At 40.7% G+C, this 24,371-nt stretch overlaps 1 protein-coding gene across 1 annotated transcript in view; it reads left to right on the plus strand.

Annotated features, from left to right (window-relative positions):
- Nucleotides 1–24,371, plus strand: part of LOC102842708 (adenylate cyclase type 10-like) — a 55,549-nt gene that overhangs the window by 10,769 nt on the left and 20,409 nt on the right. Inside the window, exons 3-7 of the mRNA XM_006860585.1 lie at nucleotides 133–243; nucleotides 701–822; nucleotides 15,056–15,245; nucleotides 18,288–18,559; nucleotides 19,091–19,212. Of these exons, the coding sequence (XP_006860647.1) occupies nucleotides 133–243; nucleotides 701–822; nucleotides 15,056–15,245; nucleotides 18,288–18,559; nucleotides 19,091–19,212 (817 nt within the window). The remainder of the gene's footprint in view (nucleotides 1–132; nucleotides 244–700; nucleotides 823–15,055; nucleotides 15,246–18,287; nucleotides 18,560–19,090; nucleotides 19,213–24,371) is intronic.

Raw genomic sequence — 24,371 nt, forward strand, 5'->3', positions numbered from 1 at the left:
ACTATACCTTTGCAGATTGATGAAGGGCAACCTATGGAATATGTATCCGAATTCCGCACTGTGACTATTGTTTTGGTCAGCTTAGAGTTCCACAAGACAGCGTGGATGTTGCATTTGTGTCACCTTGTTCAGGAGGCTGCCTTATACATCTCCACTGCCATTGAGAAAGGGGGCGGCCAGCTGAGCCGGATCTTTATGTTTGAGAAAGTAAGTACAAGGGAACTTGACCATCAGCATTACAAGGTGAGTGAGGAGTATTATTTTTGATTCCATTTCTTATTGAAAAACCCTTGTGAGAGAAGAAAGAATGTTTTCTGCATAGTAAAATGTAGCCCAGTATTTCTCTGATAATTGAGGATCTATCGTAATAAGTGACATTACAAGTAAAGAAAATGTGGGCAGATAGATTTACCTTCAGGTACGCGCTAGAAACTGAATTTTAAAGAAAGTTGTAAGTATCAGCTTTTCTTATGTTTTAAGTTGCAATTTATTGGGTAGTTAGTAGGGGGTTAGTTAAATCAAAATTTTATTTAATTTTTTAGAAGTCCACATTGTGTGACCCAGAGTGTCCATTTCATGAATCCTGTAGAATCCTCTATTCCTAAAGAAGACCAGTTAGGAAAAGGTCTGGCTTCATTCAAGGAGTTGGTTCCGTTATGGCAAGTAAACATCGCTTTCCATTCTTTATCACCTATTCCAGGGCTGCATGTTCCTTTGTGTTTTCGGCCTTCCCGGAGACAAGAAGCCGGATGAGTGTGCCCATGCCCTGGAGAGCTCCTTCAGCATCTTCAGTTTCTGCTGGGAGAATCTTGATGAGACCAAGTGAGGAGGAAGGTGGGGCAGAGAGCAGCTTCTCAGGCCCCAGGGGGCTTTTCCGGCAGTGTGTGTGTGTGTGGGGGGGGCAGCACCAAGTTGCAGGGGTTGAGGGCATCCAAACTCTCTGCCAAAAGGAGAGAGAACATGATAACGGATGCCAGGAAACAAGATTTGGTAAGAAACGTCTAGGTACAGAACTCTGTATTGAAAACCAGGGAGAATAAAGATAAATTTCATCCGATGGGGGAAACAGAACTCATATAACAAGATTCAAGTACATTGCTAAAGAACAAGCAAATGTATAACTGACTAGAGTAGAAAGTATGTACCTGTATGTGGAGGGGATGTCCATCTGGAGGAGGAGAGAACTGTGGGGCAGTGTCCTAGACAGAATGAGACACTCTGGGGAGCTACTCCTTGGCTTTCACTCTTGGTCTGTCATGGAGCCCATTGCTTGTTTTGTGCCTCACACAGATTCTCACACTGGTATCAGGGCCTCCACACCCTGTCCCTCACGCCTTCCATACAAACCTAATTAAACTCTAAGACATCCATTTTCCTACTACTTTCACTATGATGACAAAGTTGGTTGGAATTTTCCAGATGAGTTTTTTCTTTACTAGAAAGCTATGGAGACAATATATACATGAACGAATTTTAAAAACAGTAATTTTTCGTGTTAACATTGAGTCAAATATTAATTTGCTTGTTGTAGCTTAATGGAGATGAATAAAAAATTATGTTATATGGTGCTTTAACATTTACAGAATATTTTTGTAGATGCTACTGAAGTGGTGCTGTGGGTTAATGCGCTAGACTGCAAAGCCGTTTGAACTTCAAGGTTGGCAGTTTGAGCTCACCAACTGCTCCTCAGAAACCCTATACAGGGTAGCTATGAGCCGGAACCGATTAGAAGGCACTTAACAACAACAGCAACTAGTGTGAAATATTATATTATCCCTCTTTTATGCATGAAGACAAATGCCATAGATTAGCAAATACAACTGGTAATGAAAGCCATATCTTCTGTCTTCAAATCCTGTGTTATTTTCATTTGTTTTTTTCCATTAATCCACAGTTGTGAAGTCTTACAAAATATTTCCTGAAAGAGATAACTTGCATTACTTCTTTTCTTTTTTTTTTTTTATGTTTTGTTTTCTTTAAGGTTTTTATTGTGGATTGAGTGAAAGTTTACAGGGCAGATCATCAGTTTTACATTCAACAAATCATACATCTTGTTTCATTACAATGATTATAATCCCCTCCATGTACCATCAGTTAACAGTATTTCATACATCTTGTTTCATTACAATGATTATAATCCCCTCCATGAGTGTGGCGCTGTGGGTTGAGGCGCCAGACTGCAAAGCCATTTGAACTGCAAGGTCGACGGTTCAAGCTCACCAGCTGCTCCTTGGAAACCCTATACAGGGCCGCTATGGGTTGGAGTCAGTTCTACGGCACTTAGTAACAACAACACGTACCATTGGTTAACAGTATTTCTCTCTATCCACTTTAGCTTTTTTTTTTTTTTAAATAAACAAACACTTAGGCATATATAATAATTTACATCTCCAAAGGGCACATTCTGCAAGTCTACCTTCTGGCCACCAGCTCTTAGTCCCTCTCTTCCCATGAATCTAGAGTCCTCAGCCACTCTCCCTCTCCATGCCCTCATCTCTGCCTGCATCTCTGGCATCGCTGCTTCTCTGGATAAGGTCCTGCATTCTGCTTGTGCACTTCTCCCTTGGTGGTCCTAGGGTCCTCTGTTTTTTTACTGTAAGATTAGCCACTCCCCTGTTTTTGTTACAAAACTTCTACCTTTACAATTGTGACAGTCACAATTAGTCATGATAACAAATATTCACTGTTGAATCTTCCGAATCTTATCCCCATCTCTTTACACCAGACCCATTTAGACAAGATGAAATCTATTCAGCAGGGACTCTTTCTTCCCCACCCCCATACTCTTAAACTAAACTCCCTCTTGAACCTTTGTAAGCCAGTCACTTCATGCCTTTATCGCCCCCTCATTTCAGGTAGCCAATGACTAAGTTGTCCATCCCTATCTACCCTGTGTACAGAGGGGTTAGTGTTGATACTTGATGTGAAGACTCCTTCCCTTGCTGTTGATATTTAGAGTAGCTACCTCTCTGAGTATAGGTCAGGTTCTTCAAATTGTAGCAATTTACCCTTGTTTCCTTTATCCAAAAAAAAAAAATTTTTTTTTTTGTAATCTTCCTCTAGTAGAGTTCTGATAATTGAGCCATCGAGGCTAGATCAAAAGGGTACTGTCTGCAAGTTTGGGTGTTCTTGTGCATTTCCCCTCACTTCATGTCAGCTGGATGCTTCACTCTCAGCTCTAGCCCTCTGTGGCTATGTCCTTGTCCATGGGCTCAAGTGTCCTCAGGTCTCACCACACTTTGGACCAACCAGCCTTTCCTCTTCTGTCTCTCATCTCCAGGTCAATGAAGTCAATGGACTGTGGTTGAACTCAGCCCATTTCTTCATTGCTGCCTTTCCCCCTCTTCCACTCACCAGTAGACCAATGTGGTCACCAGCAAGCTTGCATGATTGTTTGTGTATTCTCTTTGAGTTTCAGTCTTAGAGGGGAGTTTGTCCGGAAAGAACTTGATTGCTAGCCTTGATGTCTTCCTGGCAAACAGCTTGCTTATTCTTGTAGCCAGTCATGCTGACATTTTTGTTGTGGGTTTTTCCTGATTATCTTTCTTTGAAGATGTACCTTCTGTCACTCTAGCTGTTCCAGACTGGTCTGCTTGTCCTTTCTAGTGGGAATGTCCCACCTCATAAAGTTCTGGATGGAACTCAGGATTTCACCTAAGGTCCTATACTTTGTAAAGGCTTTGCATGAGGACTATTTCACTGGGCAAGTTCTAGAACCCCTTTTAGGTATTCTAATCAGTTATAGGCTGAAGACGGGCTTATAAGTTTTCTGTAATCAAGTTTCCCATCATTCTTTTCTATCCCACTCAAGTGTCTATTTTACAATAGTAGGCAAGGGAAACTAATATTCTTAAGACAGTCAAGCATTTTAGTATAATTTCCCCTCTTCAAGCTATACCTAGATCCCTGTATCCCAGAGCCCTATTGTTCTGAGGTTGAGTGTGCATCACTATTTACCTCTGTCCCACTTAGGCCATGCAAACCTGTCTCAGTGTTCCCTTGTTTATCTTGTTTTTCTGCCTCCTCCACCTTCTTGTATTGCCCTTCCCAACACCTGAACTAAACCCCCCACCCTAACCCCATTGTTGTGGTTACCTTATATTTCAATAATTCTTCCCTCAGTTTAAGACAGTCTATTATCCTGTAATCTACCTGACCTTCCCACCACCTGGATCTCTGTTCCTCTGTGTTTACCTTCTTTCAATCTGTAATTGTTTTGATCATAGACTGACCTCCCAGATCCTCTGTTCTTATAATTTCATTCTGTTCTAGACTCTTCCATTAGTCAATTGAGTTCAGGGTGATGCTGCCACATACGTTATTCTGTAGTTGTCTGTTCTTGTTGGTTCTCAGTCCACAGAACTTCCTTTAGGATGTTTTTCATAGCAGGGTTGGATTTGGCAAAATCCCTTGGCTTCTGTTTATCCTGGAATGTTTTGATTACACCATCGTATTTGATTGTCAGCTTTTCTGGGTAGAGGATTCTTGGTCAGCAGTTTTTTTCTTTCAGGGTATTATATATGTCTCCCCATTGCCTTCTTGTCTGCATGGTTTCTGTTGAGAGATCCGAGCTTAAATCTGATTTGCTTGCCATTGTATGTTACACTTCTCTTCTCCCTAGCTGCTTTCAGGATTCTCTCCTTATTATCTTTGATTTTGGAGAGCTTGATTATTATATGTCTTGGTGATTGTCTTTTAGGGTCTGCCCTTCCTGGTGTTCGTTGAGCTTCTGGAATGCTTATCTTTTCACTTTTAAGGATGTTAGGAATATTTTCTTCCAGAAGCTCTTCAACTATCTCCTCTGTAGACTTGTGTGATTCTTCCTGTTCTGGAATGCCAGTAATTCCTAAGTTATTCCTCTTCATGTTGTCCAACATGAATCTTAGGCCTTCTTCAGATCTTTTTATTCTTTTTTGTGTTTGCTCTTCTATCTTAGTGGTATTGAGAGATTTATCTTCTATCTTCCTAGTTCTGGCTTCTATCTCTTCAGTTCTACTCCTTTGCCCTTTCAGTGTATTGTCTATTTCTGATATTCTATTATTAATCATTTGGACCTCTTTCGTTAGGTTTTGAATTGTTTCCAAGGCTGTATCTATCTTATTTCATTGTTCCTGAAATGCTTTCCTGAATTCTTCCTTATTTTTCGCAACTCTATTGTATACAGTGTTTTGATATGTTTTATAATCATTTTTCTGAATTCCTTCTCTGGCATTTCCAAAGCCTGCCCATCTTCCAGTATGGAGTGTAGGTCTACTTCCAGCTCATTTGCCTCAGTCACTTTATCTCGTTTCTGGACATGTGCTGATAATGGTCATCTGCTTCTGTTTTTTGGGCATATTCAGGAGTTAGCTGTGGCCTTAATACTTAGATGGGTGTGTATTTTGTGTATCTGATTGCCTCCAGATAGATGTGATCAGGAGATGGGCTTCCCTTTTCACTCTTCTTCCTGAGAAATTTCAAGATGCCACTGTTGGTCAATGTGACGTAACTCAGGATTTAATTTTCTGCCTATTTCCTTTTTAGTCTGCTTGTCCTGCTCCACAATCCCTATTCAGGCCTATTTTCTGGTTATAAACAGTTCAGGGCCGGCTGTGGCTGTTTGGTTTTAAGTGGAAACTGTCTCTTTAAATTTTGAGGAGATCTGTGCACATGCGTAGTAGAACCCTCCAGAGGTGGGGGTGGGGTGTCCACTCACTCAGGTACCCACTCTAGTCACCAGAATGGAAGTGCACAGACAGCGAGAGAGCAATGATCAGATATCAAAAAAAAAAAAAAAAAGAATGTCCACACCTTTATCTCCATGGTTCTGCCAGGCGCCCGTGGCTGCTATGATCCTTCCCCCGCTTGGTCTTGCCCAAGATGACACCTCCGGGAGCAGCTGAGCGTCTTGAATTAGAAAGCAATGGATTTCTTGCTTCTGCTACAAATTCCCCTAGCTGTAAGCACTTCCAACCTTCTAAATATCCCTTTATATGTGGTTCAGAGTTCTGGCACCATCCCCTGAGTCTGCTTGGTCCAGTGTTCTGTGTTGTTGCTGATGGAGCTCCTTACTGCACTTCTACCCCCTCTGCCATCTTGTTTGTTCTCCCATGCATTACTTCTTGTTAAGTGGTTCCAGGGACCCTGTATAGGATTTCCAAGGAACAGCTGGTGGTTCTGAACCGCTAACCTTGTGATTAGTAGTCCAGTCCTTATCTTACAGCGCCATACCAGGACTCCTACATTACCAGTTACTAATGTCATGTCATGTATATTGTGAACCTCTGTAAGGGAAACACAATTAGTGCCACTCCCCAGCCATTTATTTTTTCATAAATCTCTGAAGGGACTGTTGTTTTAGAATATTACTACTAGAAAGGAATCTGAATCATCTCCTTATTTTATAGGTAACAGAGATTCTACAGTTGATTAACAGATGCTCAAACTTTTAGCCCAAAGCAGATGTGTTGGTACTTCTTTTAGGCTTGGTGGTGTTGTTAGGTGCTATTGAGTCACTTCCAACTCTTAGCAACCCTGTGGACAGTAGAATAAAATACTGCTCAATCCAGCACCATCCTTACAATTCTTGTTAAACTTGAACCCATTGTTGCTGCCACAGTGCCTGCCAGTCTATCTCACTGAGGGGGTCTTCCTCTTTTTCACTGACCTTCCATTTTACCAAGCGAGATATCCTTCTCTGGGGACTGGTATCTCCTGATAGCATGTGTCAAGTATGAGAGACGAAGTCTTAACATCCTGGCTTTTAAGAATCATTCTGGCTGTACTTTTTCCAACTCAGATTGGTTTGGTCTTCTGGTTGTCCATGATACTTTCAGTATTCTCTGCCAACACCATGATTCAAATGCATCAATTCTTCTACAGTGTTCCTTTGTAGGAGCCACAGATATTCCTACAACCTACCTCATTGTCTTATCTCCAATATGGGTGTGCTAGGCTGTCCCTTCTAGTACAGGTCTGTTCTTTCCTGAATTTTGCAATGATCTGCGGCCTTCAAGCATGCTGCCCTCATCCTTTAGCCCTGGGTGACTTAGTCATTTCTTTGGGACTGTCTTACAGTGCCCTTAAGGATGTCTTTTTAGATTTTAGGTCCTATCCTAACTTGATGCTTTGAGGAACGCTAGTGGCATAGTGGGTTAAGCATTGGACTTCTAACCACAAGATTAGTGATTCAAACCCAGCAATCACTCCATCAAAGAAAAATGAGGTTTTCTGCTCCTGTAAGGATTGATAGCTTCAGAAACATTATGGAACAGTTCTGTTCTGTCTGTTTTCTGTGAATTACTCATTGCCACCTTTGGGTCTTTGCAATACCTGAAATACAAAAGCATGTCCCCACTCCTTTAAAAACTAGTTTTATGTCTCTAATACATTTCCTCGGTAGGAACGCTACTCCTTTCACCTCTCCGTGTATCAAACCCCTTTGCTTTCGTCTGGAGATACTTTTGCATAAACACACCAGATGCCTTTTCCCATGGATAGAATGCTGTTACCCCATTTTGGCAGTGTCTTCAGTTGTCAAGGATCAGATCAGATGCCTTCTTCTTTATGAGTGTTCTTTCTACTCTCCAGTATGAATTTCTACATTCTTTCTCTTTGTTCTGTTAACAGGCAGTATTGATCCTTCGTTTATAGAATTTGTCTTGCTGGCCTATAAATGTGAATTCACCTCCCTTAATTGTAAACACCCCCTTTCACAGACTGCACTTCTTCAGGGCAGAGTATCTTAAACATCCAGTCCAGTACTTAGTACTGTAAGTACTCCTTGGTGCTTGTTGAGAGAATGAATGTATGCATGTGGACAACTATTATTCATTTAAAAATGTATTACAAACATTAATTTACTTCCAAAAGTCTTCCATTAGTAGTCCTGATGTTCGGATTATTCCTTTACTCTGACAATTTAGCATATGTGATGAATCTTGTACCATTTTGAGGTTTTATCTGAGGCAGTGTAGGTGACATAGTGGAAATAGCACTGGTCTAGCTACTAAGGAGGAGTCCTGGTGTGGCGCTGTGGGTTAATGTGCTGGACTGCAAAGCCATTTGAATTGCAAGGTCAGTGCTTCAAGCTCACCAGCTGCTCCTCGGAAACCCTACACAGGGTTGCTATGGGTTGGAACCAACTTGACGGCACTTCACAACAACAACAGCTACTAAGGAGGCCTGGAGTTCCATTCTGACTCTGCTGTTAACTTTTTCTGGACATGTTCATTTGCTCCTGGTTTTTCATTTGTCAAAAGATTAGATGACAAAATCAATATAAAAGTATTTCAAAAGAGCACATATAAAGCATTTGGCAGATATAATATTTTTTTCATTTTTTAAAAATAGCTTCCCAGCTAGAACTCCTGGGGTGAAAGGACCATTCTGGTTCTTTGGGTTACCTCACTAATCTTTAGTGCTTTATATCCATCATGTGACCTAAACTGACAGCAGCCCTGGGTCTTGCCTGTTCTGAGCTCTGAAGCCAAACTTCTGGATCTAGAGAATGGCAGATCTCTTGCCTTACATGGAGGCCTCTGACTTGGAGGTATTTCTGACAGTTTTATCCATTATTGCTTTTCTGATCTCCAGACTTGTTTCCATCAGTATCACCAATGGACCAGTATTCTGTGGCGTGGTCGGTGCAGTAGCAAGACATGAATATACAGGTAGACTTGATTGGACTGTAAGGTCTGTAATTCAAGGGATTCAAGTGGAGGAGGTAGTCCAAAAGTCCCTTACCCTTTTCTTTCCTGTCTTCTGACAGTCATTGGCCCCAAAGTGAGCCTAGTGGCCAGAATGATAACTGCTTATCCAGGATTGGTATCCTGTGATGAGGTCACATATCTAAGATCGATGCTTCCTGCTTATAACTTCAAGAAACTCCCAGAGAAGACGATGAAAAACATCTCCAACCCAGGGACAATGTATGCATATCTTGGCCATAGAAGATGTATGTAAGTGTCATTGTGTGATCAGTCATTCCCATTTCTCCCCAGAATCAGGACATGGGAATAGTACGTATTCAATTGTATATAATTAGAAAGGTGTTGTGAACAGTGGGCTGTTGTGAAATATGGAACACAAGGGAAGGGTAGTGTCCAAGATCTCTATCTTCTATGTTAGCTCTTAACTCATTCCTCTATGAACTCTTTGCGCTCTCAGAGGAAGAGAATAGCCTTAGGTTACTAACCCAGGTGTTTTCTTCCTCTTGCGTCTTTCATAACTGACTCACTTTCCTGAACCTAGAACAATCAATCATACTCTTCCCCCTCCTAAATTTTTTCATTTAAAAAAAATCCCTATATACCAAGCTCTGCACTTTGTTATATGAAAATATTTGCTTATGAGGACAATTTGTTCTTGATGACATATCTGCTTTTGTTTGTTTCCCAGAATGTTTGGGAAGAGACATTTGGCCAGAGAGAGAAATGAAAATCAACCTTTATTAGGTAAGTTGTTTTTTGTTTTTTAACTTAAGTCATGTTTTCATCAGCTGTAGATAGTTAAATGTGATTTAAAAAAACAAAAAGCAAAAGATTGAATGCTTCTAGAATTGCATTAGTAAACAAAGTGAGCAGCCTTCTTAATGAAGTCGTGGTCATTTTGAAGAGGAGCTGCCATTTCTTTCCCATGTTGAATGCACAGATATTAAGGGGAGTCCCTACTACTCTGCCAAAGAAGTAGCAGCATGTAAGAAAACTCTTTGAAAGTCTGAGCTTCCCCATTGAATGCTGGACCAGATTGTTATCATCTTTAGAGGAAAATTTCCCATCCCTAGGGTAGTGGTTGTTAAGTGCCATCGAGTCATTTCAGACTCATAGTAACCCTGTTCAGAATTTCCAAGGAGCAGAGCAGAAAAGGAGTGTGTCACGTTGTATCCTCACAACATACTTGTTCCATCTGTATGCTAAGAGATGTCTAAAAAGTTAGAATCCATGAAGATGAATATGGCATTAGGATTGAAGGAAGACTGATTAACAACCTGTGATATGCAGATGATACAACCTTGCTTGCTGAAAGCTAAGAGGACAGGAAGCACTTATTGATGAAGATCCAAGACTACTTTCTACTGGAAGTATGGATTACACCACAATATAAAGAAAACAAAAAGCCTCAGAACTGAACCAACAAGTAGCATCATGATAAACAGGGAGGGTGTTGGCATTGTCAGGACTTCATTGTACTGAACCTGCACTCAGTGTCCATGAAACTAGCAGTCAAGAAATGAAATCATGTAGCACACAGGGCAAATCTGCTGCCAACCTCAGACCCACCGCCATTAAGTCAATCCCGACTCAGGTTGTTGTTAAGTGCTGTTGAGTCACTTCTGACCCATCACAACCCTGTAAAGGGTTTCCAGGGAGCAGCGGTGAGCTTGAACCGCCAACCTTGTAGTTCAAAGCTGCTTTGCAATCCAGTGCATTTAACCTACAGCGCCACACCATAAAACTCATTGTTAAGTGCCGTCAAGTTGGGTCCAACCCATAGTGACCCTGTAAAGGATTTCTGAGGAGCAGCTGATGAGCTTGAACTGCAGACCGTGTAGATCAAGCCGACTTGCAGTCCAGTACATTAAACCATAGTGTCATACCAGGACTCCATACAAGTTATCTTGTTATTGTTGTTAAGTGTTGTCAAGTCAGTTCTGACCCATAGCGACCCTGTATGGGGTTTCTGAGGAATAGCTGGTAAGCTTGAACCACTGACCTTGCAGTTCAGATGGCATTACAGTCTGGCGCATTAACCCACAGCGCCACACCAGGACTCCATACAACTCGTTGTTATATGCTGTGGAGTCAGTTCCGACTCATAACAACAGGGTTCATACAACTCAAAGCAACCTATAAATAGAGTAGAACCCCATTTTGGGGTTTCTGAGACTGTAAGTCTTTATAAGCAGACAGCCTCTTCTTTCTCCCTCAGAGCGGCTGATGGATTTGTTGTTATCAGCCCAGTGCTTAACCCACTATGCCACCAAGACTTAGTTAAAGTTAGTGAGCATAGCACTTTGAAGACTAAGATGTGCTGGACCTTAGCCATTGTATTTTCAGTCGCCTCATATACATGCCAAAGCAGGACAGTGAATCAGGAAGACTGAAAAAGAATTGTTGTTACATGCCCTGGAGTCAGTTCCAACTCCTAGTACGCCTGTATCTGGTTTCCAGCCTTTAAAACTTGGAGGGAGCAGAAAGACTCATCTTTCTTCTGTGGAATGACTGGGGGGCTTGAACTGAGAGCTCTGTGGTTTGAAGTCCAGTGCTTATCCTATGGAGCCAGATGTCTTTAAATCATGGTGTTGGCTAAGCATACTGAATATACTATAGACTTCCAGAAGAACAAGCAAATCTATTGTAGAAGAAGTAAAGCCAGAATGTTCCTTAGAAGTAAGGATGCTGAGACTTCATCCCATATACTTAGGACATAGTATCAGGAAAGATCAATCACTAGAAAACACATTATGCTTGAAAAATGGAGTCAGCGACAAAGAGAAAGACCCTCACGGTGATGGCTTGACACAGCAGCTGCAACAATAGATGATATAACCTTGATACAATTAGCACCAGTTGTGATGATGGCTCAGGACCAGGAAGCACTACAAGTCAGAGCCAACTTGATGGCACCTAACAGTACCAACAAGGGGAATAAAGGTAGTACCAACACTCTATTGCCTTCAACACTATATGTTCTTGTTGTTAGATAACTATTGCGTCAATAATGACTCATAGCAACCTTATGCACAACAGAATGAAACACTGCCTGGTCCTGGGCCAACCTCACAATCATTGCTATGCCTGAGCCCAGTGCTGCTGGCACTGTGCCAATCCATCTTGTTGGGGTCTCCTCTTTTTCTCCAACCTGTCGCTTTAGCAAGCATGATATCATTCTCTAGGGACTGGTCCCTTCTCATAATACGTCCAAAATATGAGAGACAAAGTCTGGCCAGCCTGACTTCCAAAGAGCATTTCTGGCTATACTTCTTCCAACACAGATATGTTTGTTCTTTTGGCAGTCCATGGTACTTTTAATATTCTCTTCCAACACTGTAACTCAGATATATCACTTCTTCTATGGGCTTCCTTATTCACTGTTCAACTTTCACATGCATATGAGGTTATTAAAAATACCATGACTTGGGTCAGGTCCACCTTAGTCCTCAAACTGACATCTTTGCCCTTCAACACTTTAAAGAGGTCTTGTGCAGCAGATTTGCCTAATGCAGTATGTCGTTTGATTTCTTGACTGATGCCTCCATGAGTGTTGATGGCTGAACCAAAAAAAAAAACAAAAGAAGTCTTTGACAACTTCAGTATTTTCAATCTTTTCTCCATTTACATGGATGTTGTTTATTAGTTCAGTGGTTAGGATTTTTGTGTCCTTTATATAGCTGAAGGCTGGAGTCTTTAATCTTCTTCAGTATTTTAAGTCCCCTTAGCTTTCAGCAAGCAAGCTTGTATCATGTGCACAATGCAGGTTAATGAGTTTTCCTTCAATCCTGATGCCACGTTTTTCTTCATGTAATCCAGCTTCTCAGGTTATTTGCTTAGCATACAGATTCAATAATATGGTAAAAGAATACAACCCAGGCACTCACCTTTCCTAATTTTAAACCATTTGGTGTTCCTTTGTTCTGTTCAAACAACTGCCTCTTGGTCTATGTACAGTTTCCTCATGAGAACAGTTAAGTGTTCTGAAATACTTATTCTCTGCAGCGTTGTCCATAGCTCTCATTATGATCCACAAAACTGAAAGACGTTTCATGGTCAATAAAGCACAGGTAAACATCATTCTGGTATTCTTATGCTATCAGCCAAATTCAGTTTGATGTCAGCAATGATATCTTTCTTTCCATGTCCTCTTCTGAATCTGACTTCAACCTTTTGAAGTTCTCTGTTAATGTATGGCTGTAGTCAGTTTTGTATTATCTTTAGCAAAATTTTACTTGCATGCAAATTAATGATACTGTCCAGTGATTTCTGCATTCCTCAGTCACCTTTCTTTGCAATATGCACAAATATGGTTCTTCCAGTCAGACAGCTGTCTTCCAAATTTCTTGGCCTAGATGATTGAGTGCCTTCAGTGCTGTATCAGTTTGTTGAAAGATTACAATTGGTATTGCATCAATTACCAGTGCCTTGTTCTTTCCCATTACCTTCAATGCACCTTGGACTTCTTCCTTCATTACCATTGGCTCTTGATCATATGCTACCTTTTGAAATGGTTGAACATCAACCATTTCTTTTTGGTACAGTGACTGTACATTCTTTCTATCGTCTTTTGATGCTTTCTGCTTCATTCAGCATTTTGCTGATAGAAGCATTCAGTTTTACAAGTTGAGGCTTAAATTTTTTTTTTTTCAGGTTCTTTCAGCTTAAGAAATGTTGAGGTTGTTCTTCCCTTTTGGTTTTCTAACTCCAGGTCTGTGCACATTTCATTATAACATTTGACTTTGTCTTCTCAAGCTGCTCTTTTAAATTTTCTGTTCAGCTCTTTTTACCTCCTTATTTCTTCTATTTGCTTTAGCATCTCTATAATGGAAAGCATGTTTCAGTCTCTTCTGACATCCTTTTTGGTCTTTTTCTTCCTGTCTACTTAATGACCTTTTGCTTTCTTCCTGTATAATGTTCTTGATTTCATCCCACAACTCTTCTGGGCTTTTGTCATTACTGTTTAATGCATCAAATCTGTTCTTCATATGATCTGAGAACTCAGGAGCAATATGTTCAAGGTCATAATTTGGCCCTCATGGATTTGTTTTCTTGAGCTTCAGCATAAACTTGCATATGAGCAGTTGGTGGTCTGTTCCACAGTCTGCCCTGGCCTTGTTTTGGCTGATGATATGGAGCTTTTCCATATCAGTTTGATTTCTGTGTATTCCATCTGGTGAGGTCCATGCATGCAGTCATCTTTTAGGTTGTTTTAAAAAGGTATTGCAATGAAGAAGTCATTGGTCTTACAAAATTCTGTCATGCAATCTCCAGCATCATTTCTATCACCAGAACCGTATTTTTCAACTACTGATCTTTCCTCTTTGTTTCCAACCTCAGATTTCCAGTTGCCAGTCATAAATGATCAGTATATCTTGATTGCATGTTTGATCAATTTCAGACTGAAGAAGTTAGTAGAATTCTTCAGTTTCATTATCACTGGCTTTAGTGGTTGGTACATAAATTTGAATAATAATAGTATTTTCTGGTCTCCATGGAGACGTGTGGATATTATTCTATCACAGACAGCGTTGTACTTCAAGACAGATCTTGATATGTTCTTTTTCATGATGATTGTGACACTATGTATACTTTATATATGTTAGTCCATTATCTTAACATGGCAGTAAGAGACTTTGAAGATTTTAAATGATTATTATGGAAATTTCTGCAAAGAACTAAGTATATAATGTGAAAGAATTTCAAAAGTTCATGGATAAATGGAATTAAAAGATACTGGAATTGCCCCAGAAACTTTTTGAAGCTTCGTTGTAGCCCGCATGTCTCTGTGGTGCCCGATTATTCTGAATGCTGTCACTTAAGCTCTGCATCAGACTCTCAAGAGCAGCACATATGTCTGTAGTGCTACTTTGTTATTGTTTACAAATAATATAAATGCCATCAAAGAAGAGGGTTCTCCCAAGAATTCTGTGGACAAAGAGCTATCTGGAAACTTAGCTTTGCAAATGAAATCAAAATAGAAAAATAGAATGTCTGCTGAAAAAACAAGAATAAAGCTCAAGAGTGTTAGGTACTCCCTGTCTCTCTACAGACCGGGAGAAAGAACTAGAAGCTTTCCAAATGGCACAGCAGAGCTGTTTGTACCAGGAGAAGGGGCAAGCAGTTGTGTATGAAGGTGGAAAAGGCTATGGAAAAAGCCAGTTGTTGGCAGAAATAAACTTCCTATCCCAGAAGGCAGGACACAGGTAAAGACTCTACTTTCTGACTTAGAGCCTACTCCTTTTGGGGCTTCTTTGCCTTTTTGGTGGAACTCTCATATCTTTAGTTTCGGCATTTTTATACTGATTGAGCAAGTAATCTCTATGGATCCAGGGGATCCTGGTGACCATAGTGACATTCACCAGGGTGTTGCCAGTGAAGCTGAAGGAAGCCGATTACAAGCAGTGCTTCTATGCCATCCAGACTCTCATGGCCATCTTCTTTGAGATTGATGTATGCCCACCCTACTACCGGCAAGAATGCCTTCACCAACAACTCCGTGGGATGGTGGAGGAACCGCTTCATTGCCTTTTTAATGACCTCTTCTTTGTGAAGGTAATGACAGAATCAGCTTCCTGAATCATGTTACTGATGTTATTTTTTGTACTTAGACCCAGAACTCTATCTTCTAGTATTAGGCCATTGTTGTTGCTAAGTGCCGTTGAGTCAGTTCCAATACGTTGTATAGGATTTCTGAGCAGCACCTGGTGGTTTTGGACCCCTGACCTTGTGGTTAGCTGTCCAATGCTTATTCTACCACACCACAGCAGAACTTCCATTAGGCCCTGACTTTTCTGTTTTTAAACTTTATACTTTTTCATTTCTTTTTATCTATTTTAAAATGATTGTCTAATGAAGTACAATTGGAAGTCAAGGAAAGAGAACAAATATTTATGGAATTCCCAGTGTATGCTAAGCACCGTGCCAGGCACTTTGTATGTATTTTCTCATTTAATTCTCATTGTGGATAATACAGATTTATCCACAATTTATACATTGCAAACCCAGAGATTTATTTGTGTGTGGGTGTGTGTATTCCAAGCACACATACTTAGCTTTAGCAATGGCAGGGTTGAGATTTGAAATTCCTTTGGCACTAAAACCAGGCTTTCTCCTTTATAAGGAAAGTAGATTCTAGAACTGACTCTGCCACTTACTAGTTGTATGTCTAGGAGCAAGTTAGTCAGTCATTCTGAGCTGAGAAAAACAATGTTTTTCTGTGAAATGGCAGTAAATGGTAATGATAGTACTTCATATGATTTTTGTATGAATTTTAAAGGAGAAAGTAATGAGATTGCATTGTAAGTTTTTAAGTGCTAAATATATTAAGGTGATCCTGACCAGTAAAGCATTTCCAGCAATTATATCCATGTGTTCTTGAACCATTTACAGCTATAAATTCTCTAGCCCTACCTCCCTGTTCCTTAGTCACAGAGGCTAGCCCTTTAATGAACACCTGAATGTCAAGAGCTTCCGGGAGTCTTTGGTTTATGTGGAACCCAAAACTGAGCAGATTAAGAATTCCTATAATTTCATGTATTCATCCCCCTTGCTTCTAATCTGACCACCCTATAGATTAAAATAGCGAAAACGATGATCCTATCCCTTATCATAACCCTCTCTGCAGACGAACCTCAGCCCAGGGCTTTGACTCTGCCAAAGGAGTAGAGGAGTGATCTCACTTTGACTACTCAGGGTCCATGGTAGCTTCTCTGCCTCAGCCTAGCACAGAAAACATGGGAGGCCATGTCTACAGTGTCTCTTTCTGACAAGTCTCGTATCCAGATTCATCCTGGAGCACGGAAGCGGTCCAGAGTGACACTGTACTGTGTTGCATTCCTCTTTAGTCATCCCCCTTTATGGATTTTCCAGAGTCTAGCATAGAAAAGAGAAGTCCTGCTCTAGGATAAACTCTAGACCCCTAACTGCAAGGCTGACGACTCAAACCCACCAGCTACTGCTCAGAAACCCTGTATGAGTTGGAACCAACTTGACAGCACTTAACAACTACAACAGTATAGAAAGAAGATGTTTCTCTCTAACCCTCAGTGGACTTTGATTCTTACCCTCTACACTGTATACTGATGTTGGATTGACCATTAGTAGCTTGAAACTTAATCCTGCAGAAACTTTGTCTCATTCCAAATAGAAGAGCTTTCTGTTCCCTTTGGAGACCCTGTGTGTTTTCACTAAATTATACAATTTTGAATGCTAATATGTAAATAATTTTCTTCGTCAGTTTCCCTTATCCTTCAAAGTTTCACACATGGATAACCTGACCAGACAGAAGAAGGTTAAAGCTTGTTTTATTCAAGTGCTTCAGGAGGTGGGTACTTTTGTCACTTACCTTTACCTCTTAGTATGTGGAGATGGTTTATGGTCATTTTAATCTAGCCATACTTCACCAGGGCATTCCTTTGCCTGCCTATTTGTTGTCATCTTCACTGTTTGTACCTGCCCTTGACCTTGAATCAGTACTACAGCTCAGCACAGTACATATGAGCAAGTCTCTGCTCTTTCGGTTCATGTTTCTTAATGAAATTTTAATCACTTAATTTAGAACGTTGGCTTCTTGTGCAAAGTGGGATAGATATTTTACCTACTTTTTATTGAAAATGTGGCTACTCGGGCTACGCTCTAAGACTACTCAACCCAAGATCTGTATCAGTAGAAACTGCTGTAGACATTCTAGAAGTAGCCAAATTTTAATGACATGCATCATTTAGACCCTGGAATTCAACTTCTGGATATATGAGGGGACTTCAAAAAGTCCATGGAAAAACTCCATGATCTTTTCACTCTATTTTCCCACAAACGTTTTGAAGTCCCCTTGTATATCCCAGGTTGCAGTGTTTGTATGTGGAGGCCAGGGATGTCTTGATGTTATTAATACATGGATGACTATGATAAAATGTAATGAGAAGTAAAAGAATCGATAAAAACATGGAAGGATCTTTAAGATATGCCTGGAGTAAAAAAAAGAGAGAGTGAGAAAGAAATAATGAGATATGTAATACAGTAACACTGCACCGAAAAAATCCACTTGGCAAAACAACAACATACAATACAAACGGCTGTGCTTTAAACAGAATAGTTCCGTACTGCAGTTGGAATGGATGGCAGTGAGGAACGTGGTTAAGTTAATACACAGACTTTTCAGCCTTCACAAATGGGGTTTAGTCATTTGTGTTTTTAGCAAGTGATTCTGACATGAAGCCTGATTTGGGAGTTGCCGGTTGAAAGTATTAGGAATGCCCAGAAAGGATAAAGTTTTTGCCAAAATGAAAAATTTGAACACTTCAGACTTGCTTTGAAGAATATTTTGATGTTTATTTCATTTTTCATTTATTTTTTTACGTAAAGAAACTTATTCCCAAAGAACAGTACGTTTCTGTAGGAATTACACCTATAAACCCTATATTTTAGGTTAGCCAGTAAGATATTAGCTGGATCCAGGATGCAGTTTGCTGTGAGAGTCCTGGCTTATGTTAACATTTTATGTAAATGATTGGTGGCGAAACCCATGGTAGAGTTGAACATCAAGTGACTTCGTTTCTAATCCGATGTTGTTATTGTTTCTTTGCTGTGTATTTCCAGGCAGTGAGGGAAAGACCACTGATTTTCCTCATTGATGAGGCCCAGTATATGGATGCAGCTTCCTGGGAGTTTTTGGGCACCTTGCTGTCCAGTGTGCCCATCATCATGGCGATGACGTTGACCCCCATCTTCACTCTATGTGGCTGGGCCCAGCACTTCCTGAAGAGTCCTCAGGCAACCCTTGTGCCCATTTCCATGTTGGCAGCAACCTCACTATTCAGAATGGCATGTTGGGAACTGGGGGTGGTGAGCATGCCCCCAGAGCTGCAGATGTGAGTGATAGGACTAGCTGGGTGCTTCATTAAGGGAGGAGCCAATGCTATAGTAACAGTGGAAAGCCACGGGTCTCACTGGAGCTGGGGGAGAGAATGCCATTCGGAACCAGGAGGAGGTCCAGGACTAGATTTCAGTCAACAAGTAAGGGGCTATCTTTTTGAGCTCTCCACCCAGGTTTGCACAGTACAGTTAGGATTTGGATGACTTGCTTGCTATGTGAATCACATGTGGTCAAGCCAGCTCTTGCCTGGGCCCTTTAGCAATACGTATTCTTAGTTCCTATTAACATAAATAACTAGAAGCAAGGTATTTGAAAAAGAAAAGTTTCAGCCAAAATGTATTTCCAAGCCAAATAGAATTGATGTTTTTGCATTTTTGTGTTGCTACTTCCCTCTGTTAATGCCTCAAAAATTTACTTTAAACGAAAGAAGAAAGAATCAGTATCCAATACCCTTATGCTTGACTCCCTTCAAGTGGGCAGTTTAATCAGCAATCTATTTACCTGTCTGCAGTTACCTTCTCCATAGGTGCTTTGGAAACCCCCTCTACTGTGAGGTCCTATGCCAGGACCTTCTCTCGAAGGACATACTGCTCTTTCATGACCTACAAAAGGAGGAGAAGGAGAACAGCAAGTGGGAGACCCTCTCAGGTACGCTCAGCCTCCCATGTTATGCTCTCCACCATGGCATCCCCTGAACCTTGTAAAACAGGTACTTATTTTGGCGACCAGATGAGGTTTTCCCAGATAAGCACTCTGCCCACATATTGTGTGACTAGGATGAAAACACTAAATACCTGTCTCACAGAACTTAATTCAGATAATCAATATATTATAGTTCTTTTTTGAACAGCTAAAGGGATGGGAAATTGGATTTATACAAACGAGAATCCAAAATAGACAGTTGAACATTACTGATGTGAAAAGGATGACTTGAAGATTTGGATGGGGAGTAGGAGAGGAAGAAAAGGTAGAAGTATGTGTAAATCAAGAAAGGGATCCCAGAGTTGTGATGGAATGGAAGGAAGTGAGCATTATTGTAAGCTACCAAGGAATAAGGCAGCATGTGGTACAGAGAATATCACTTTGTAAGAGAAAATTGACAACAGGCAGAAGGCCTGTTAAACTGTAGTGTGCTCTATTCATCTTCATCTTTTTTGTTTCTTGTCTACATTCTTGTATTTTGATGCCTTTGAAACCCTAATCAGTGAGCATGGCATTTTCCTCAGCTATAGTCTTCTTTCCCTACAGCGAATGCCATGAAATTCACAATGTGTAGTATTTCTCCTGCCAGCGTCCAAGAAGACCAGGAGCTTTATGTCTGCACAGTCAAGGACGATGTGAACTTGGATACAGTGCTTCTCCCACCATTGTTAAAAGGCAGGTCTCTGGAGGTCCTCAAATGAACCAATTTGAGATGTCATTACCACTAGTAATTTGGTGGGTAATTGAGTATAGGCCTCTCACTATTGTTCTGGCTTCATTTTTCTCTTGAAAGAAAACAACCCTGCTTTTCAGCAATCAGTTCTGGCACTGCCTTAAGAGACCACTAAAGGTTTGTAGTTTTACTTGAGTGGCATTTTAATTGAGCCTATTATGCTCAATGAGATACACTGACACATTGGCAGCCACAATGGGTTCAAACAGCAATAGTTGTGAGGTTGCTGCTGGATTGGGTTTCAGTGTTTCAGTCTGTTGTATTGACTCCACAGCAGTGATTGTTTTCTTTGGGACTGACTGGTGACCTCAAAATGTTTCCAGTTACTTAATAAACAATAGGGAGGTCCTGAATTCCCTTTGTGTATATTTTTTTTGATGGAGAAAATAGTAGGCAAGAAAACAATGCTGCTGAAATTTAAGGAGGTCTGAGTACTGAGGAAGAGTGTTACACATGTTGTAGGCGTTCAGTATACAGAATGTCAGAGTCAATTAATAATGACTGATTGAAGAAACCATAAAAATGGGGTCAATCTAATTGGAGTAGTATTCTTAGAGGAAGTCAGTTTTTTGTTTAATGTTCTAGTCAGGTGTTTGGTAGTCACGATGCTATTTTAAGCCATGCGAGGAATGGTGTGGTGCTGTAGGATCAACACTGGACTGCTAACCACATGACTGGTGATTCAAACCCTCCAGCTGCTCCTCGGGAACCCTGTACAAGGTTGCTATAAGTTGGGACCAACTCAGCAGCACTTAACAACAAGTATAACTTAAATCAAGTTTGGTCTTGTTGAGAATAAATGACATAAACACTTGTAACAGCAGGACGAAGACTATGGTAGTTAAGAATTGGGCTCTGGAGTCAGGAAAACCTGGACACCCTTGGTTCCTCCATTTATAGGTTGAAGAGCATTGGATAAGTTAGCTAATCTATCTAAGCTTTAGTCTTCTCATCAGTCAAATGAGGGTAATAATAGCCCCTGTTTCTATAGGAGTCCTGGTACGGCACTGTAGGACAAGCAGTGCCCTGCTAACCACAAGGTCGGTGGTTCTAGTATACCAGCCACTCCTCAGAAACCTATCTTTACAGGATTGCTATGAGTCAGAACCTACTTGACATACTCAACATTTCTATAGGATAAGGTCCGGACTGCTTACCTCAAAGTCAGCAGTTCAATCCCACCAGCTACTTCTCAGAAACCCTGTACAGAGTCAGTCATGGGGTTTGTTGAGGATTAAATGAAATCGTTGTTGTTAGGTGCCATCAAGTCAGTACTGACTCATAGTGACTTATGCACAGCAGAATGAAACACTGCCCAGTCCTGGGCCAACCTCACTGCTGTTGCCACGCTTGAGTCCATCGATGTTGTCACTTGGCCAATCCGTCTCATTGGGGGTCTTTCTCTTTTTCTCTGACCTTCCACCTTACCAAACATGATATCCTTCTCCATCAACTGGTCCCTCCTAACAATATGTCCGAAGTATGAGAGATGAAGTTTGGCCATCTTGGCCTCCAAGGAGCACTCTGGCTGCACTTCTTCCAACACGGATCTGTTGGTTCTTTTGGCCCCATGGCACTTTCAGTATTCGCCTCCAACATCATAACTGAAAGACATCAATTCTTCTACGGTCTTCCTTATTCACTGTCCAGCTCTCTCATGCATATGAGGTTACTGAAAATACCATGGCTTGGGTCAGGCGCATCTTAGTCTTCAAGCTGACATCTTTGCCCTTCAACACTTTCAAAAGGTCTTGTGCAGCAGATTTGCATAATGCAATATGTTGTATGATTTCTTGACTGCTACTTCCATGTGTGTTGATAATTGATCAAGAAGAATGAAGTCCTTGACAACTTCAATCTTTTCTCCATTGATAAGAGTGTTGTTCATTGGTCCAGTGATAAGAATTTTTATTTTCTTTACATTGAGATGTAATCCATACTGAAAGCTATGCTCTTTGATCTTCATCAGTAAATGTTTTAAGTCCTCTTCACTTTCAGCAAGCAAGGTTGTTAAGGAATCTTCCTCCAATCCTGATGCCACATTTTTCTTCATATAACCCAGCTTCTCGGATGATTTCCTCAGCATACCGGTTGAATAAGTATGGTGAAAGAATACAACCCTGTCACACACCTTTCTTAATTTTAAACCATTCAGTGTTCCCATGTTCTGTTCAAACAACTGCCTCTTGGTCCAGGTACAGATTCCTCATGAGCTCAATTAAGTGTTCCAGAATACTCATACTTCACAACGTTGTCCATAGCTTGTCATGATCCATACAATCGAAAGCCTTTGCATAGTCAATAAAGCACAGGTAAACATCTTTCTGATATTCTCTGCTTTCAGCCAAGATCCATCGGACATCAGCAATGAATGATATCCCTCGTTCTACGGCCTCTTCTGAATCCGGCTTGAACCTCTGAAAATTCTCTGTCAGTGTATGCTTGCAGCCATTTCTGTATTACCTTTAGTAAAACTTTACTCGCATGGAATATCAAAGAGATTGTCCAATGATTTCCGCATTCCATTGGGTCACCTCTCTTTGGAATGGGCACAAATATGTATCTCTTTCAATCAGTTGGCCAGATAGTTGTCTTCCAAATTTCTTGCCAGAGATGAGTGAATGCCTCCTGTGCCACCTCACTTTCTTGAAAAATTTCGATTTTTATTCCATCAATTCCTGGTGCCTTGTTCTTTGCCAATTCCTTCAATGCACCTTGGACTTTCCTCTTTCAGTATCATTGGCTCTTGGTCATATGCTACCTCTTGAAACAGTTGAGCACATTTCCTTTTGGTACAGTGGCTCTGTGTACTCCTTCCATCTTCACTTGATGCTTTCTGCATCATTCAGTAATTTGCCCAGAGAATCTTTTAATAACAAAAGTCGAGGCTTGAATTTTTTCTTCAGTTCCCCCAGCATGAGAAATGCTGAGTGTGTTCTTCCTTTTTGGTTTTCTGATTCCAGATCTTTGCACATTTTGTTGTAATATTTGGCTTTATCTTCTCGAGCTGATCTTTGAAATTTTCTGTTCAGCTCTTGGACCTCCTCATTTCTTACATTTGCTTTAGCATCTTTGTGCTGGAGAGCAAGTTTCAGTGTCTCTTCTGACCTCCATTTTGACCTTTTCCTTCTTTCTTGTCTTCTTAATGACTTTTTGCTTTACAAATATTCAATGAATTTTAACTGTTATGAGCCTATTACATGCTTATAATGCTCACTTTGAATGGATGCTTAGACGCTCTATGTCCCAAATAGAAACCAGTGATCTCTTACAACAGCCCGATAAACCTAACTTGCAGGCCCTGCAAGGGGAGGGGGTATGATCAGTTTCAAGAATTACTGCTCCCAAAGTAGCCCAAAGCTGTTCCTTACCATTAGATATTTATAGAGCATTCACAGTCCTCCCAGTCCAAATTCAGTCCAATCATGGGTCACTTTGAATGTAAGCAGTGTTACATGGTATGAACTAAGGGTTTATGTCAGCATTGTCATAGGGAAGGAAGAAGTTGTTAACTCACAAACTACTATGACTAGCTCAGTCAGCAAAGCCTTGGTTGAAATGAAAGGCTAGATTAGTTTAGATTAGATTGTGAATGGCCACATAAATTATAAAATTGTTCATGAAGGGGATGAACATGATTATATTTGTACTTTAGATATATAATTCTGTCTCTTGTTAATCTATTATTAGAATGGTGGTTATGTGCTGTGGAATTGATTCCGACCCATAGCGACCCTGTATAAGTGTTTCCGAGGCTGTAAATCTTTATGGGAGCAGAAAGTCTCATCTTTCTCTCGTGGAACATATGGTAGTTTCGAACTGCTGACCTAAAGGTTTGCAGCCCGTTTCATAACCTCTGCACTACCAGAGCTCCTTGTTAGAATAAGAATAAGGAAACTGGAGATGTACAAAAAACAGGAGACAGTATTGTAGTAATCCAGGTGAAACTGACTATATGTACTAAAATTACTAGGAGGCGATGTATTCAAAAGGAAAAGACAGAAGAGCAAGGCGGATGGGAGAACAATTAGCCAGGTTTACATGGGCTAAGTGGTATAGAGTTAAATAATGATGTATGCACAACCTTGGGACAACAGGGCCCTGGGATACAGGGATTGAGGCATGGTTGGAATGGCCAAAACGTGGGAAATAATGTTAAGATGCTTGGCTGTTTTTTGAATCTTGGTTTCTCTTGCATACCATTATAAAATAGACACTTGAGGGGAAGAGAAAGGAATAGCCAGAAATATCACCATAGTCAGCTTGTAAGTTCGTCTTCTGCCTATAACTGATTTGAATACCTAAAATGGGGCTACAATGTGCCCAGTGAAGGAGGCTTCCTGTGGAGCCTTTGTATTGCATAAGACCATAG

This window comes from Chrysochloris asiatica, unplaced genomic scaffold (assembly GCF_000296735.1).
Source record: "Chrysochloris asiatica unplaced genomic scaffold, ChrAsi1.0 scaffold00038, whole genome shotgun sequence".
Classification (NCBI taxonomy): Eukaryota; Metazoa; Chordata; class Mammalia; order Afrosoricida; family Chrysochloridae; genus Chrysochloris; species Chrysochloris asiatica.